Source organism: Manis javanica, unplaced genomic scaffold, assembly GCF_040802235.1.
Source record: "Manis javanica isolate MJ-LG unplaced genomic scaffold, MJ_LKY HiC_scaffold_25, whole genome shotgun sequence".
Classification (NCBI taxonomy): Eukaryota; Metazoa; Chordata; class Mammalia; order Pholidota; family Manidae; genus Manis; species Manis javanica.
Genome location: NW_027332171.1, coordinates 123,686 through 141,824, shown reverse-complemented (window position 1 = coordinate 141,824; position 18,139 = coordinate 123,686). Strand labels below are relative to the sequence as shown.

General features: G+C 51.2%; 1 protein-coding gene across 1 annotated transcript; it reads right to left on the bottom strand.

Moving 5' to 3' along the window:
• Positions 1–7,845: 7,845 nt before the first annotated feature.
• Positions 7,846–18,066, bottom strand: PRPF19 (pre-mRNA processing factor 19). The gene is made up of 16 exons (XM_017678421.3): positions 17,820–18,066; positions 15,956–16,105; positions 15,695–15,771; positions 14,784–14,925; positions 14,628–14,701; positions 14,456–14,518; positions 13,541–13,582; positions 13,320–13,394; positions 12,924–12,999; positions 12,665–12,774; positions 11,241–11,396; positions 10,950–11,019; positions 10,629–10,714; positions 10,158–10,328; positions 9,931–10,036; positions 7,846–8,378 (listed from the first exon to the last, which is right to left on the bottom strand). The coding sequence occupies exons 1-16, from the start codon at positions 17,836–17,838 to the stop codon at positions 8,281–8,283; spliced, it is 1,515 nt and encodes a 504-aa protein (XP_017533910.1). The 5' UTR covers positions 17,839–18,066; the 3' UTR covers positions 7,846–8,280.
• Positions 18,067–18,139: the final 73 nt, after the last annotated feature.

Genomic DNA, 18,139 nt, shown 5'->3' with positions numbered 1-18,139 from the left:
AAAGGCCAAAATTTCTTGTCTTCCTGCCCTCAAACTTAATGTGTACCTGAGTTTATATTTTTTGGTATGAGGACAAGTTTACAGCCCAGCTGGAGGCAGCAGAATAGAACACTCGGGCCGGAAGATCCAGACACTCGCTGTGTAAGTGCGAACCTTCCCTTATCTGGGTCTGTCTTCTCATCTGCGGCTAGGGATGACGGGTCCTGCCTGCCTTCCTGGCTTGTTCGGGGCTTTAGGATTACTCTTTGGGGTCAGTGGGGAGTAAGTGGGGACCTGAGCTTGGTTGCTAGTTGCGGGAGCCAAGCTGATGTGCTCGGCGGGGTCAGGGCTCTGCCTGCACCCCATGCCCATTCTTCCTTTTTACCACTGTTGTCATCAACATAAGCACACAAACCCATCAGAAGTACTAAGGGTGGTTCTGTGAATGGCATCGATGCTGTGTTGAAACAAAGCATGATTCCATAGGTACCAACTGGAATCACATCGTGTAACTGACTTCTCTCTTTTTAACACAAAGGTAGACATCTTGTGGCATTTCCTGTCATTTTTAATAGATACATTCACCTCCATATTGTGGTTGAACTATGATATATTTGATCTCCGTTTGATGGGAACCAAGTCTGTTGTTAAAGGTAACAAGTGTCAAACACAATTATATAAGTATATCATTCTTTCTGTATTGTTTTCTTGGAAGAAATTCTTAGCTAGAACTGCTGTGTGTAAAGCTATACCCCTTCTACTACCAGCTCTGTGGAAGTAAGGGTGCCCACTCCCCAGAGCCCTGCCACTACAAATAATATCATTCGAAATTGATGCCTGTCTGAGCTCCTGATTGAAAATGGACCTCTTTGATTAGAAGCCAAGCATCTTTATAGTCACTTGTGTCATATCTTTAAGTCTTATATCTGCTCTCCCGAATTTGTTTCTCATCTAAAATAAAGAGCTTTCACAAGTCATGGGGTCAACATCCTCGTGAACTAAATTTCCCATTAACAGGCCTGGGGTGGAGGTGAAATACATGAAGGGGGATAAAGAGGCACAAAATCTCAATCATAATACAAATTAGCCACGGGGATGAAAGTACAGCATAGAGAATATAGTCAATACTTACGTAACATCTATGTTGACAGAGTAACTACACTAGTTATAATGTGTATAACTGCCAAGTCACTATGTGGTATCCTTGAAACCAATATAGTATTGTACACTAACTATACTTCAATTTAAAGATATATCAAAAAATAAATTGAGTTGGCCATTTGTTTCCTCTGTGGAGCTCTTCCATCTTGCTGTTTGAGGATCACGTAACAGTGAATATTCTTTCCCTCATCTTTTTATCTTTGAATGTGGCAAAGACCACCTTCCCTATATAATTAATAAAAGTATCCATTTCTGTTTTTGTGATACTGCTATGACAATGTAGTGGTTCTCCCCTACTATCCCCTGTATAGACGTACAACAGGTAACTTTGGGAATTGATATTTAAATTGTATGTAGAATTTAAATTGTTTACAGAAACAAATGTACACAATATATGAACAATGAGGGTCACTGCAGCACTAGGTTCCCTAAGCTTTCCCTGCAGGGTAGCAGTCTAAGCTTTGACTTTCCTAGATAGCAAAATGTAGTCCAGATTTTACCCAAGTTAAAACCTCTTCCTTCCCCCAGGACCGCCTCCTAGTTCGAGCAGGCACCTGGCCCTTGAGACAAGTCAGACCTGCTGGCGATCACAAGTCACTGCTGCTGACCTGTGCTGGGAAGAGCTGCCAGGGGCCCATCAGGCTTTCAGGTCTTCTCTCTTCCTGCCCTTTTGCAGAGCGAGACAAGAGCTGTGGCTGCAGCTGGGTGAGACCCAAGGTCCGTGCCCAGACCTTTATGTAATGATGTTTCATATAAAAGTGCCACTTGTGTCCCACAGCAGGGAGACTAGATACCTTCTGAGGCAAACCACTAAAATGCCAGATTTGATATATATATACATATAAACACACATATACATAAAATATGTGCTATATATTAAATATATAAAATAGTTTTTCTATAAAATAAATGATATATGTATTTTAAAACATTTAAACCATCACTGAACTACCATGAGAAACAACAAACAAAGGCATGCACGTAGGCTGAATAGAAAGGCAAAAACTCTGGGGAGAAAAACCAGCTTGTGGGGCCCTCTGCAGAACCCTGGAGAGTTTGACATTCTGCTTTCATGAGTGAGGGGGCTGCAGATGAAGCCCAGTGCCCGCCAAAGGTGGGGTCTAGACACAGGCCTCCTATCGAAGCTGGGACTCCAGGGAGCCTGGCTTCAGGGTGAGATGAAGGAGAAATAAACCTGTTGCACAGACGGGGAAGGCAAGGGATCTTGCTTGTCTTGGTCTTGGTGCTAGATGGATGGATGGAAAAAAAAAATCTCCCAAGAACAGGACAATTCCCTCTTTGGTGTGTGCAGAACAAGTTCTTCAACTAGGGCAAGGGGGAGGACTCTGAGAGTTTCAATCTAGCAAAAGCCTCAAGTGCTGAATGTAGTGATCTCTGGGTGATACAGAGATCCCCGGGTTCCAGGCAGAAGCAAATGTAAATCCTGTGTGAAAGAAAGTAATTTCAGCCAAAGTCTCCAAGAGTTCTCCTAAATGAGGTCACAAATAAAACGAGCACTTCACAAACCAAAGTTACAGCACTCCCTAGAGTGAAAAGATACGGCACAAACAGGCAAGATAGTTGCAACCTAATGACAAAGGATTATGATCCCCACAAAAAGGAAAAAAAAAATACATATTTAAAAACTACTACTACAAATCATTAAGAAAAAGACAAGCCAAATAGGAAAACAGGCAAAGGACACCACAGACATCTTGTAGAAAAGATAAAAGGCCTGCGAGTGGAAAGCAACTTCATTGGTAATCATGGATGTGAGAACTTTACCCGCTAGATGGGCAAAAATGAAAAAAATCAGAAAATGTTAAGGGTTGGCGAAGATATGGAGACAGGAGCACTTATCCACACTAACCACAGTGCAAAGTGCTACAACCATGCTGAAAACGTTTGCCATTACCTCTAACATTATCTATGTAATAAATTCTCTCCTAGATGATACCTCAGAAAAACCCTTGCACCAGAATGTTTGCAGAAACATTGTTCATAATAGCAAAAAGATTAGAAACAAACCATATATGTCCACTACCAACATTAGGACCTAGCAAAGCATTGTGTTCCTTATTAATGGAATCCTACAATGAATGGGAGGTAAGTGTTGACCTGTCTAAGGTTTATCCCATGCACACTGGCCTCCCAGAGAAGGAGTTGGCTACTTATAAGGTTCCATGGAATCCAGGCATTGCCAAGGGCCGAAAGCACTGAACAATTACAAAGCTGGGGTTCCAGCTCTCTCATTCTGCCAGAGGAGGAGCTGGTACCTCTCCAAGCATGAGTATAATGCAGTGAGTCCTGCTGTTGCCCGGCCACATCAAAGGCTGCCACAGCACAACTGGGACCCTAGATCCATGATGCTGTTGGGGAAGAGCTGGTACAACCCCCCAAACACAAACCCTGAGCTGGCAGATTACAGCTGGAACCCTTCCCTGGTGACAAAGGAAACGCTGTGCCTCCAGACCATGCAGCTTAAAAGCACCACCGCCCAGTAGTGGGAACCCCTCTGCCTGAGTGCACTGCCCTGGGCCGAATGGGCCCCACGGGGGGACCTGCACAGGTTTGACTGCTCCCGTCTCCACTGAAGGCTGTTCCAGCAGCCTGGTGGGGGTTCTATTTGGCCATTTGCCTTCGTTTGCACAATAGTGAATGAAAGACAGCTACTTATGTCAATACAGGGAAATCTCAAGAATAGTGTTGAGCAAATGAAGTCAAAGAAAGCAATCTGAATCATTTCACTTACGTGAAGTTCAAAAACAAAAGAACGATTTAGTGGCAAAATCATAAAGAGGAGCAAAAGAACAATCAACCCCAATTGCAGGGCAGTAGCCTCCTGGGCTGGGGACGGGGACCTTCATGGAAGAGCGCAGAGAGCCCCCAAGGCTGTCCTTCTTAACCTGGGCAGTGAACACAGGGTGTTCACTATTCTTGAAACAGAAAAGTTATGTTTTAGACACTTTGGAATTAGGTTTCACAATAGACTTTTAATAAGTTAAAGATCAGTTCCAAATGCTGGGTATCTTCAGATGAGATCTTTGGCTTCATGCTGCTGGCTGAGACCAGCAGTCTCCAGCGCGCCCACTGCAATCTGCTGCGTCCCCACCATCCTCACCCTGCATCTCCCACGGTTTCCTCTCCTGGCTTTTCCTTGTACCTGCTCTCCCATCCCCCTACTGCAGCACGGCAGTGGGGCCGCCCGCTCCTCTCCCCACACCAGCCCTGAGGCTGTCCCTCCACTGTCTGTCCACTGAATGGACGCCTACTTCTCTGGTGCACCAGGTCACCTCTCTCCACACCTGCCTTTCCAAACAGCTGCAACCCCTTCTCCGTGTGGGTGCCTCAGTCAGAACCCCAGTCCCAAGGGTGATTATGTCCCTACACTCGCACCTCCCACTGGGGTCACTTCCTGACCACTTTGTGTCACCCGAGCCTTAATGTTTATGAATGAAGAGTCAGACCAAGCCTCCCTAACAAAGTGCTGAGTGTGAGGGGCTACCACGACCCCGGCAGTGTCACTGGATGCGCCAGTGCTTCCCTGGATTAGCAGATTCAGTCTCAGCAAACCCTACAAAGCGGACACCAGTAGCTCCGTTTTTCAGATATGGAAACTGAGACACTGGCACAAGCTGCGGAGCGTTGTCGAACTGGGCTCCAAGCCTGCCTTCTGACTCAAGCCCACCTAACCACAGCTCTGCACTCCTAAGAAATTGTGCAGTGCGTCATGGGCTGCTTGTTTCCGTCTTAGCTGATGATGGGGCAGATGGCTTAAGACCCCTGCTCCATCACATACTGGGTGGCCCTAAGCCAAGGCACTGTGAGCTGCAGAGTGGGAGTGACAGCGCCTACCTGGCAGTGTGGTCCTGTGGCACCAAGCTCTGTCCTGGTGCCAGGCTTACTGGGAAGACCAATGTGAGTACAGTGCCCCCAGGTGGTGGTCTCGGTCAGTACTCCAAGGCCGAGCAACCTTCACCCATCCACGGAGGCACATGGGCTCAGGAACTGGGTCCTCAGGCACGGACCATCACAGGGCTCAGGTTCAGGCAGGATTCAACAGGCACCGGTTACATCACCAAACCATTTCCCTTCGGACACCCAGGACGACAGCCTGCTCCTGAACCCTGAATACAAAATTCATGAGCTGGATAATTCAGATCTGGGAGAGGTGAGCCCTTTAGAATCCACAAAGCTCCGACTGAGATCTACTTCCACCAAGTCCCCCTGCAAGGCAGCCGAGCCCAATCTGCAGACATGGCAGGGGTGGCAGCCCTCCGCTCCATCTTGGCTCAACTGACCCAGTTTGTCACCCGGTTTTTGTGTTCAAGGAGACAGTCTGGGCATTGCCCTGAGCCCCAGGGTTGAATCCCTCTCTGCCTGCCACTCAGCAGCAGTGTGACCTAAGGTAAAAAAGGGAATGAGAGCGAGTGCATGGTTCCACCCTCAAGAACATAAACTCTAGTGAGAGAAGCAAGTGCGGAAGCCCCCGAAGGTCACGTGGCTACAGCGAGGTGGGGCAGCTCCCGCACCAGGCAGGGCAGGGCAGACCGCGGAGCTCCCTGGAGGAGCCTGGGGAGGGAGGCCTCAGGGAGAGCTGTGCGCTCAGGAGCTCTGATTATGTCTGACACTGTTCTGAGCACGGCTCACGGGCGCTTGCACTGAAGGCCTTACCATTCCCCAGTAAGTTCGGTACCCCACCTTCTGGGTAAAGAAACTGCAACAGAGAGAAGTCATCTGCCCACAGCCCCACACTGCTGAGTGCCAGCACGTGGCTCTGATGCCCCGAATCTGTCTCCGGAGCCCACACTCAGCCTTCCACCCTGGCCTGCAAAGAGGCGTGATACCCCAGGGGCTGCAAGGAAGCTGCCTGGCATTGCTGATGGCAGGGCAGAGATGAAAGCATTTCAGAGCCCAACTGTTAGGCTCGAGGCCAGGAGAATGGCCCATGCTGGGCCTCCCGGGCAGCGAGCTGGAGCTAACCGGGGTAGGATGCAACTACAGTGATTGACATGTATCCCAACACCCACCCCCAACTGCATGGACACATGGACACAACCCCTGCTGCACACAATGTGACAGAGACCATGGTGCCCTCATCCCATGGATCCCCTGAGAACCTTTGCCTTAATCTCCTAAACTTGTCTGGGGACAAGGCAGATGTTAAGAATGCATCTAAAAACCTGGGCAGAAACTGTTAGATGGTTTAGTGCATACTAGCCATGGGGTCCAGCTCAGCCCAGGATGCCCCCATGCCTTCACCCACTCCCACCACAAACACCACTGCCCCACCTGCCAGCACTGTCCCTTCATTCCGAGTCTTCCCTCCCTTCTTCTGAAGTTTGTCCTCAGGTCAACTGCATGATGGGTTTTTCTTTAAAAAGGAGAATAATACACTTTTCAAACCAGGAGCAATAGCCAAAATTGGTTGAGGATATATAAAACTAATAGAGCCGTTATGGAGACATACCTTGAGATTGGTGCTACTTGGGATGGTGAATGTTGGAAAACCTCTAAGTGTTCCAAACACTGCTCTTCACTCCACTCTTGGCAAGTGACGGTAAAAACTAACCTAAGCCAATGAGGCTGCGTGCGTGAAGATGTTCACTGCAGCACTAGGTACAAACAGCCAAAACTTTAGTGTGTTTACCAAGAGGCGAGCTCTGTGAACACTAATCGGGGTCACAGATGCACACACATAAAGGCAATCCTAGTGAAATAGTTGAAGATACTGGCTTAAGTTAAAACGATTTCTTTCCTATGGAAGTTTTCACTAGCTAAGCATTCTGACCCTCCGAGGGAGACACGGCATGCCAAACTTACCTGACCACGGACCACTGAGCCGGTAAGACACATGTGGAGCTCTGCTGCTCCATCCACGCAGACTTAAATTCTGGGGCCCACAGCCCCTCCAGGCAACAGCCCGGTTTTAGATCCCCCACCCGGTACAGCTCCTTACCTACAGACTCCCCTGCCCTCACTTCGTTCTCTTGACCCACTTGCTCAGGCCAGGACGATGGCTCTCACCCCGGATACCCTGACCTCCCTGACCACACCAATGGGCACATACCCCCAGTCAGCACACTCCAGCCACAGCCTCCTCCCGGTCCCTCCGTTTTGATCATTCCAGGCTTAGAACCTTCCCTGTCTGCAATACTCCACCCTTCCAACTCGTCACTCGGGCTTCAGCTTAATTGTCCTCATCGAAAGGCGGCCTCCCCACCACTAATCTAAAGGAGCCACACGACCTGACTTTAAGTCCCTATGTGGGGTATTTGCTATGTGATCCTTTATGTTTATTTATTGTTTACAGGCTGTCTCCCTAGGCACCAGCTCTTACTTCAAATTTTCAAATGTCACTTAGAGAAAACGGCTGTTCCTCCCCATACTCTTCCCTCCCTTCCAGGCTCGTGTGGAAGCCAACCTCACGAGGCAAGTGGCAGCATGGGAAAAATGAGATCCTGTAAACACAGGTCAAGGCCTGCTTGCACTGGGCAGATTCATCCTGGTAAATGGCGTGTAGATTTCATTGTATTTTATTTGTTGTGCAATCAAGGAAAGAAAACAGAAGAAAAAAACAGGTAAAAGCACTGAAAGGAAAGGAATGGTGGGTTCCCACTGGCCAGTGACCCCCTTTGTGCCCCCTCCCCTTGGCCTTCCCCAGCTCTGGGGATCCTGCTACAGACACACACAGGGAGGTGGGTGTTTATTGTTCTTTTTTTAATGAAACTAGATCACTGCTTACAAAAACCTGCATGAGCCCTCACACCCATCCCCTTCACGTCTCCCTTGGCTCAGCCTCTCCCCATCCCCCAGGAACTGAACAAGGTGGGTGTGGAACAGCTGCCACCACCAGCTCAATGGACGACACGGGGGAGAGGCCTTGGCCGACCCCATGCCTTCAGAGGGCACCAATCCTCCCACCCATGTCCACTCCCAGCAGGCCTGGAGGTGGCATGGATACAGGCAGTCCACGCTGCCACAACTCTCAGACCATCGCCCAGAACAGAGTGAAATGATGTGAATGTCCCGCCCCAGAGACCCCCCTCCCCGTAGTAGTCTCTCCCCATCTCCCCCCACCCCCTCCCCAACTCTACCCCCTACTGAGATGAGCCCCAGCTCCCATGGGCAGGACAGGGCCTACAGGCTGTAGAACTTCAGGCTTCTGTCCATGCCTGTTGACGCGATGAACTTGGCGTGGTGACCAAAGGCCACCCCCGTGGTCAGGCCACTATGCTCTGTGGAGACAAGAGGCCATGGTGAGGCCTTTCCTCCTCTGGGTCCGAGCACCGACCCTGATGCCCCACTCCCCATCATTCCTCACTCACTGCTTATCACACTGCACATTCCCCAAGTCAGCTATGAACTCCCAAGGTCAGGGTTCTAGTCTGACTGGCAGGCAGCTACCCGCAGGGCCTCACTCGGCCCTGGCACCCAGCAGGCCCTCAGGGCGCAGGGTGGGCTAAGTGAACAGAGGCATGTCAGCCCCTCACCTGTGCCCCCTGGGCAACTGCGATGCTGCTCAGTTCAGGTACTGACTGTGAGCCAGGCAGTGGCCCTGAGGGACAAAGCAGACACAGTCCTGTTCTTCCACAACCTACGTTATTTTTTTAAATGTAACTGAGTTTTCTGTTTGGTTTTCTCAGTGCTCAGCTTATTGGTAATATTTAGTTCTAACTCTATGCCTGTAACTGAAATAGCCTGTTAGCTGGTTCGAGCTCATGGGGTTCCGACTCTAGAGAATTTGGGGTCAAACACAGGGCAGGGCTGGACTGGGCTGGGCTGGGGCCGAAGAGGCCCAGCAGCTCCTCCCGACTCAGGGAGTTGCTGAGCACCAGCACAAATGCCCTGTAGGTCAGAATCACACCCGAAGGCCACCAGCACTGCAGACAAAAGCCTGCACAGTGCTTCCAACCTGCAACTCTACCTAACCCAGCTCCAAACCAAAATGCTGGGGCCCAATGAAGGGTTAAAACAGCCACACACAGTCGGTCCTGGACACCCCCGTCTCACACACACACACATACACACACACACAGCGGGCTCAGGAGAAACGGGGGTGGGAGATGTCTCCTGCGTCCTGCCCACAACCTGCTAATGAAGATGGGGATTTCATCAACAAAGACAGAGCAGGCGCTGCTGGTTCAGCTCCCGCGTGTGCAGCAGGCACCCCGTCACCAAACACAGCAGTGCCACGTCACCAGCTGGCAGCTGGCAAAGTGGTGCCAACATACCCATTTTAAAGATGAAGAAGCTGCAGCTCTGGAAAGGAAAGTCACACAGCCAGGGCCACACAACTATTGGGAGGCTAGCGACCTGGTAGCCACATGTCAGCATTTCGTACTTTTCTTCTCTAGCACTTACAACTGCACTTAATTATTCTAATCTGCCTTTCTAACCTCACTAGAAATTTTATTAGTGCAAAGACTGGTCTTTCTTATGCACTGCTCTAATCTCACAAAGGAGGAAGATGCAATACTGAGTAACAATGGTGAATCCTCACTACAGTCATCTACGTACGTACGTACACACACACAGACCTATATTCCCCAGAGAGATTAAGTAGTTTGTCCAACGTCACATAAGTTAAATTGCAGCGCTAGCATTTAAGGCCCAAGCAGTCTGATCTTGAGTTCATTTTCTTAGCCACTGAACTCCACTGGCCTCATGTAGTGATTAAAGCTGTGTAGGCAAATTCATGCCTAGAAATTCCTAACCCAGTGACTATGTCCCTTCTTCCCTCTGGGCCAGGGCACCAGGAGACGTCAGGATCCCAGGGCTAGCCTCTACCTGTGAAGTGAAGAATCTCTGTCCACTGTTTGCAGATGTAGATCTGGACATCCGTGCCCCCAAGGGCCAGGTAGGTACCACTCTGGTCAAAGATCAGTGACTTCACCTGCCAGAACCAGGAGAGAGTCACCCAGGGGAACAGAAATATGGGTAACTGGGGATAAGTAGGAGCAATTTAGATTCACTGAGTGAATAACTGACAAAAGAGGAGAGATGACTGAGAGCACCTCAAAGTTGTTATCCAGCTGCAGTGTCTTAAAGTTCTTTAGCTTGCGCAGATCCCAGAGCTTGACGGAGGAGTCATCGGCTGCTGTGGCCAGGTAATAGCCGTTCTCGGAGAAGGCAATGCTGGTGATGGGGCCCGAGTGGCCAGGGAAGTTGGCCACGTTGGTGCGCTCCTGCAGATGGGGGGTGGGCAGTAAACTGTCACCCACAGGTCAGAGAGGGAGACAACGGAGTCCCCAACTCCCACCCCGGAGACATCCTCCTCCACCATTCCGGGAAGGACAACCAACTGGAAGAGCAGGCGTGGATGGCCCAGCCCAGGGCCCCCAGACCACACCGATGCCGCACCCACAGAACCACTATCTCCCCGCCCTCAGGACACCCCCAGGGCTGGGCGCCAGGAGCACCTCATCACACTGTGTAGCTGCAGGAGCACTGACCCTGGGCCTCAGGTGGAGGCGGCCCCGACCTACCTTCAAGTCCCAGATCTTGATCTGGGAGTCCATGGTTCCTGTCCCAAAAATGAGTCCATCAGGGTGGAACTGCGCACAGGTGAGAGCTGTAAAGAAAGGGAGATGGACGTGTGGTCAGAGGCCCCTGGGAGAGTCCGAACCCAGCAAGGCGGCTCCTCGTTCTTCGCATTCCTCGCCGTGCCCAGCACAATGCCTGGCACTCAGCAGGTACTGGCAGCCAATGTATTTTTGGAAGAACAACCGAGCAAATGAGTAAATAAAACATAAAAACAAATGATAAATAGCAAATGGAGAGAGAGCCCAGTGCCCGAGGCAACTCACAGCAGCCGGAAGTCTCATCTGTCACCTTGGTGAGCACACGCCCTGTCTGGATGTCAGAGAAGGCCCAGTACTGAAAAAGAGAGACAACAGGGCCAGTAAGAGAGCGGGTGCCTGCAAGGAAGGCCGAGACCCCAGCGGGCTAACTCTGGCAAAGCCAGCGCCTCTCCACAGAGGCTGTGCTCCCCTCCAGGGCTCTGGAGAACCGGCTGGGGCTGGGAAGACAATCCCTCCCCCCAGGATGTCCACGCCTGGGGGCCAGCAGGCCTCCTCAGGGCCAGGCGGGGGCCGCACCTGGTCGTCAGAGGAGCTCAGGAGGTAGTCACCAGTGGCGTGGAGGCTGAGGCCCGTCACAGAGCTCTCATGGGCCCGAACCACCTGCACGCAAGAGGCGTTCGGGACCGACCAAATTCTGATAGTGGCATCTGGGGAGGCAGAGAACACCAGCTCCTAACAGGAAAGCAGCGAGGCAGAGTATCAGAGGCAGAAGCAACGGACCAACAGTCTTACAAAAGGCATCTGGGCATGGCCACAACCCCAAAAACTGCTTCTCCTTTCAGCCCTGCCCTGCCCGGAATCACCCACCCACAGAAGAAAGCCCAGAGGGCGAACATAAATGCTACTAAAAGGTGAAGGCCTGGCATTTGCCCAGGGAGGAAGCCTCGCCATCTGGCGGTAAGAAGGGTCACTGCACCAGAGAGCGACTTCCCAGGCCGCTTCCAGGCCCGAGAGAAACCCCGCCAGTGCAACCCAGGCACTGACTGCGTATTTCAGTTCATTTTACTTTATTTAAACAGCCAGATGTGGCTAAACGGCCACTGTCTGGGATGGCGCAAGCCTGAACAGTACCAGATCCGAAGGGGCTCTGTGAGGGCGTGTTCCAGCACATCCCTTAGGCATTTGAGGGGCAAGTTAATTCTCAGAAAAATTTGGGGCACGAAGAGAACTTATGTAGTGTCACCAAACCACCATTACTTTGGTTAGTTAGGACACTAGAAACTGTAAGGTGAAACCAACTACCACCTTTCGTCGATGCAATTTCCTAAGAGGAATAATAGTAATACCTAATAAGCAGGGAAAAAAAGGAGTGCTTTCAATTTAAATACACTAATTAGTCTTACAAAAACTCCTGTTATTCATCAATTTCTAACTTCCTTAAGGTACAGTGAAAAGGCAGTCTAAGGAAGCAGGGACACAGCCACTGTCCTACAGCCCCCAACCCAAACTATCCTAGGCCTGAAAACTCAAACCCCATCATGTCATCAATATGAGCTGCCTTTACCCTCTAACCCAGCAATTCTCCACCTACTTGAACCCACACCACTGGCAGTAGTCAGTAGCAAGCTGCTCGCCCCCACCCTGGAGGTCCACGGAAATAGACTACATCTATTTTCCTCAGATGCGTGCCTCACAATTTCGTTGAGCTTTGTCTCCTATACTTTGCATTAAAAGCAGAGTTTTTCCTTTTCCTAACATAAACTAGTTCAATGGATATGCTTTTCCAAGCCGTATGTTTCCTCTCTTACACTGGTTAGAAGGCCAGTGCTTCAGGAGGTCCGACATGAGGTAAAGGGCACCCCACACACAGGCCCCCTCGATGCCAACTCCAGGGAGTCCAAGCGCTTTCTCAGGCCCGCTTCACCAAGGAGGCTTGGGGCTGTACACCACTGAAAGGGCTCAGGAATGGGGGACAGAGGGTGGCGAGTGGAACCCCTTACCTGGGAAGGGTGAAACACCACACTGGTGACTTTCTTGGTATGGCCCTTGAGGGTGGCCAGGATTTGCTCAGAACTCTTGTCAAAGACAACAACATTCTTATCTGCCCCACCTAGAGAGGACCCAAATGATACCCCCAATGAGTCACACCCACCCAGGTTCCTTTGCTGAGGAAGGAGCTTCTGGCCCATGCAGAGGACAGGAGCATGCACCTTCCCGGCCACCCTCCCTCCAGGCTGGCTGGGCCAGGCTGGCACTCACCAGTGAGGATCTTGTTGGTGTCGGAGGGGCAGAGGTCCAGGGCGAGGATCCCAGGAATGCTGGCACTGTGCAGCCCCTGTGCAGAGCCACCCCAAATCCAGTCACCACTGTATCAGGGCAGGCCACAAAGCCATGCAGCGCCCCCACTCCCATCCTCAGCCCAGGCAAACAACAGCGACTTCTATTCTATCACACTCGGCTTTCAGCCTGGATGCAGAACCACCCTGGGAAAGCCTTACTGGGAAAGCAAGAGACAGGCAGGCACAGAAGCCCCAACAAATCAGCAGCCAAGGGCAGAAATGGGGCCGGAGGCCAGGGACAGCTCTCCACCCACTGCTCTCCATGCTGGCCTGCCCCAGCCCAGGACAGCAGGGAAGCGCTCCGTCTCCCACTCACCACGTGGGATGCCACCTGCCGGTATTTGCTGAGCTCTTCCGGCTTCACCAGCTCCTCAGGCACAGTCTTTCCTCTCTGAGAAAATGAAAAAGCCCCCCAGAAAGCAGCAGTGAGTGCAGGATTCAGCCACTGAGTGCAGGATTCAGCCATTCCCTCTTTCTCTTGAGGGCTCAGCCACCTCCACTAGGCCAATTCTCTCCCGGCTCTGGGAGGAGACTCACCTTCTTACGCTCCGTGGTCAGCACAGTGGCCTTGTCTTGAAGCTGGGGTAGAGAGAGAGGAACAAGCTCAATGTGAGACAAACTGTTTTGCTAGGATGGTGGCTTACCAGACACTGGTCACATCTATGCTTTAACACATGTCACCAGAACTCATGATCTCCCAAGTTCTGTGCTAAAGGCCTATGAGCATGATCTCTTCTTACGTTCACCCCAACCTGGTGAGGCAGGTGTCAATGACTTTATTTCACAGAGGAGGAAACTGAGCCTCTGAAGTCACTTGCGCAAAGCCAGAGAAGTGATAAACGGCCGAGTGAGGATATGTACGAGGTCTGCGGAGCTCCCAGACCAGGTCTGTGCCCCTGGGGGCCGAGATGCATGCTCACAAACTGAACTGCATGGGAAAGACACAAGCGCCCAGTTCCTGGGGAGGATTCCTTGAGCGTAACAGAACACTGGGCCTGGCATCAGGCCAGCTCTGCCTCTTGTGAGCCAGGCCTTTGAATCTGAGTCTCAGATTCTTCATCTTTAAATAGAAATGATCATTCTTATCCTGTACTCCCTAGGAGGAAAAATCACGAAAACATGTAACAAAGTGTTCTATCATCTGCAAAGAACCCTAATAACAATAAGAGCTTACAAGCGGTTCTTCGCAGTAACTGAGAATTTTTGTTAAATTCCCACAAGCCTATAAAGTAGAAACTGTTATTCTCATTTTAGAAGAAAAATGAGACACAGGCCTGGTTAAGTCAGCTCAAGGCCATAAAGCTTCTCAGGGGTGACATTAAGATACACTGAGTCTGTGCTGTGTACCACTCTAGCGTCAAATGGATGCGATTTTTGTTGACACTGGACTAAAGGCAGATGGTGAAAAGTGAGGGCCCACCAGCATTCCCAGCACATGAGCGTGCAACTTACCTTCTGGATGATCTCAGGGGTCATTCCCACCAGCTCACCCAGATCCATGGGCTCACCTGCACCCTGAAAGGAAAGGTGAAGGTAAGAGAGGCACAGGAGGCCGGACGCTTGCAGGGGCACCACAGGAGACACTGCACACAGGGGGCAGCCAGCGGCGCTGGGGGCCACTCACCACAACACTGGGCTGTGAGCTTGGCACTGCCTGGGGCACAATGAGACCAGCCTGAGGTTTCAAGGTGGCCAGAGCTGAGAGAGAAGATAATGTTAGAAATGGGACATGCAAAACAGGGCCAGCCCGCAGTGGGGGAAGGCTGGGGAGGGGCTGCACCTTCTCGGGCAGCAGTGACTTCCTTGGTGAGACGGGCAATGACACGGCAGGCTGCGTCGTGCTGGTACAGAGCATGGGACAGCTCCTGGCGGGTTGTCTGCAGCTGCTGGCGCAGAGTGAAGCTGTGCAGCATGACCGCATCCTGGGAAAGGAGAATGCCATGGTGAGGCCTTGGGGAGATCCCGGAGCACCCAGCAGAAGAGTCAGCCCTACATGAGAGGACGCTGCCTCCTATCCGACGGCCTAGACCAGTAGCAGCAATCCAAGCCATTTCTGAACACCCTAAATGTGCTGGCAGTCGCTGCCGCGCTCCTATGCCACACCAAACACCGGGCACAGGCAGGACTGGGAGCCAGCCTTCCCCTCCCATCTTCTGTAATTTACCAGCAGATCTGATATCATGCCGTCATCTCACCAGAAGGGGATAATACTGCTACTGCTGCTCTTTACTGACTGCCCTCATTGTGTCAGGAACTGTGCCAGACAGTCCCTCAGCACGGCTCCATTCATTCATATTTTAGAGCACCCACTATGTACCAGGTGCCGCTCTCAGTGCCAGGGGTTTGCTGATGAATAAAACAAGTTCCTGATGCACGAAATTTATACTCTAATATTATTCCAGTTCTCCCTGACCCCGAGGGACAGACACTGATCCATGCTGTGCAGTCAGGAAAATCAGGAGTCGGGTCTGAGCAACTTCCCAAGGTCACATGCCCACTTTTCAAGTGAGCAAAGGAGCTAAGTGTGGAACCTGATCCGTGTGATGTCACCAACCAAGCTCCTCCTCTGTTACCATCGTGCTCCTCAGAAAATGAAATTATGCTCCATCCTTCCCATCCCCAAGTCCTAGTCCATTGATCCATCCTCTGCAAGTAGGGATGACATCAATTTTCTTCCAGGGACTGACTCACCCACTCATCCTGCAAGGCTTTCAGAATGGCTGGGATGCTAGTGGCTGAGGGAGGCTTGGGCCGGATGGGGTGAGCAACTGAAAGAGAGGAAAAGCAGGTATGAGGAACCACAACCCAGGGGCACTCTTCCTCTGCCCCACCTGTTTTCCCTTTAGCCTGCATTAACAGACCACCCCCCCTTCCTCCGGCACGCTGGCTACAACCCCAACCTCTCAGGCTCTGAGCAAAGATGGCCCTGGAAGGAGGTCAGCCACTAGGCACCTTTGATGTCAATGAGCTGCTCCTCGGACAGAGGCTGGTTGTTGATGGGGTCTGTGCCATTCTCTGCAATATACTTCTCAATGAGCCGCCGCTCATAAACATGATTAGAGACGGGGGACACACATGGGTGCTCTGGCACTTCATTGGAAACTGCGGAGAAAAGGCAGGCAGTGAGCTTGTGGTGGTGAAAGGGACCTAGGCCAACAGGATGTCTCACCTGCTACTGACCTACCAAAACCACATGTCCCCACACTCAACTAAGACGAAGCAAGACAGGACCCCAAGCCAGTTTTGTACTGCCCCCAGCATGCTTTCCAGCCGTGTAACTAGCTTCTCCTTCAGTCTCCTGACAGCCAGATAATCAACAAATAATTACTGAACAACTACTATGTGCCAGGCACCTAGAGAGCAGTCAGTAATCCCTGCCCATCTCCTTTTTGAACAAAGATACTTAGTCATCCATTATACTCCAAGACAGAGAGGGATACGTGAAGCCACATAAATCTCAGTCTAGAGTCCAGATGGATTACCAGACAGAGAAATTACAAAGCAACGTGATGAACGCTGTAACAATAAAAAATATTTGTACGGTGTCTCCTGGATGCCAAGCACAATTGTAAACCCTTTCCATAGATTAAGTCATCCTCACAACAGGCCCCCAATGGAGGTATCATTTACACGCCTGCCTCAGTAGACTTGAGCCCTAGACGATAGGGATTACAGCTGGTCTCTGACTGCCAACACAATGCAGATGCCCAGCAGGCACTCGGTAAATATCTACGTAAACATCTAACAGATGATGGAAGGAAAGGAAAGATGGTATTGGGCATACAAAAAGAGCTTCCTCAAGATTGAAACAACGAAGGTGAAAATACCTCGCAAGCTGTAATTTCTTCAACATGAAGGATACCTTTTTCTAGTCATCATTTCCCTTCCTTCCTCCCCCTTTTTGAATTTATGGAAAGGTTCTGAGAAGAATAAAGGGCTTGAGAATTAGGAAGCAAACAGAGAAAAGGATGGGAAACTAGTGATGAGACGAAACAAGAACAGAAAACATCTGCATGCTACAGACACCAAAGCAAAGACAAACATGGCATGAAAAAAGCATGGATTCAGGGTCAGAGAGCCTAGCCCGATCACCCAGCTCTGCCACTTACTAGCTGTGCAGCTTTAGAGAAGCCACACTCTCCTTGAGCCTTACATTTTCATCAAAAAAACCAGGATCTTTACTTCTGCTTCAGAGAATTCTTGTGAGGACAAAATGACGTCGTAGACTTGGAAGCGCGTCATAAGCCAATAAAGGCTTTATAAATATACGATGTCTTTTGCATCGTACAGGATGAGAGGCTGGGTACCAGAGACCTGGCTTCCAGCCCTGTCACTGCCCCTAACTCACTGTGTGACCTTCGCAAACTGCAGAAGCTCTGACTACCAGAGCGGGACCTCAGACAACACCCAGTGCAATGCCCTCATTCTGCAGGTGGCGAAAGTGAGGCCCAGAACCTTGCACCAGATCACAAAGCCAATCGGAGACAGATCCTTGCACAAGCCCGATTCTTATACCAGAGCTGTTTCCCTGCACCAGCTCCCTCTACCCAGGCCTCAGTTCTACTGCGTAAACGAGGTGGTTGGCCTCAATGATGGCTGCGACAATAAACTTAAGGCGTCATGTAAACTGCGAAGCCGTGCGCAAATGCACCCCACGCTGAGGAGGAGGACCCCCGTACTGACAGGCCGCCGCCCTGCTTCCCAGGAGCACTGATATCACCTCCGCCCCGACCCCGGCGCTGCAGCGGTCCGCAAATCCCCCCCGCTCAGCTCTCGGACCACCTGCAATCCGCGATCGGCCGCAGCCGATACTCACTCGAGCAGATTAGGGACATGGCGCCGTCGCTGCGCTGCAGGGCGCCTCACACCGGGCTCTGGGATTAGATTCAGAGCAACCGCAGACCACTTCTGGTGCCCCGCTGCTTCCGGGACGCTCTGCGGCGAGCGGAGAGCTGCCCCGCCGAGCGATGCTCGCGTAGGGCTTCACGTGGGACTACGGCCGGTCGGTAGCGGGCCCCAGCCTGCAGCACCTAACGGAAACAGCCCTTTCCCAGAATGCAAGCGGGCAGGAAAGGGCCCGCCAGGGAACACTCGGCTATTTCCGGACCGACTCGGTTCCTTCCGTAACGCGCTCAC

Bases quoted from the DNA above. Each gene is read 5' to 3' on its own strand.
- PRPF19 (XM_017678421.3), bottom strand. The intron at 13,395-13,540 runs GTGAGTCTCCTC...TCATTTTCTCAG, and splicing joins TGACCACGGAGCGTAAGAAG to AGAGGAAAGACTGTGCCTGA. The intron at 12,775-12,923 runs GTGAGTGCCAGC...GGTCCTCTCTAG, and splicing joins CACCAACAAGATCCTCACTG to GTGGGGCAGATAAGAATGTT.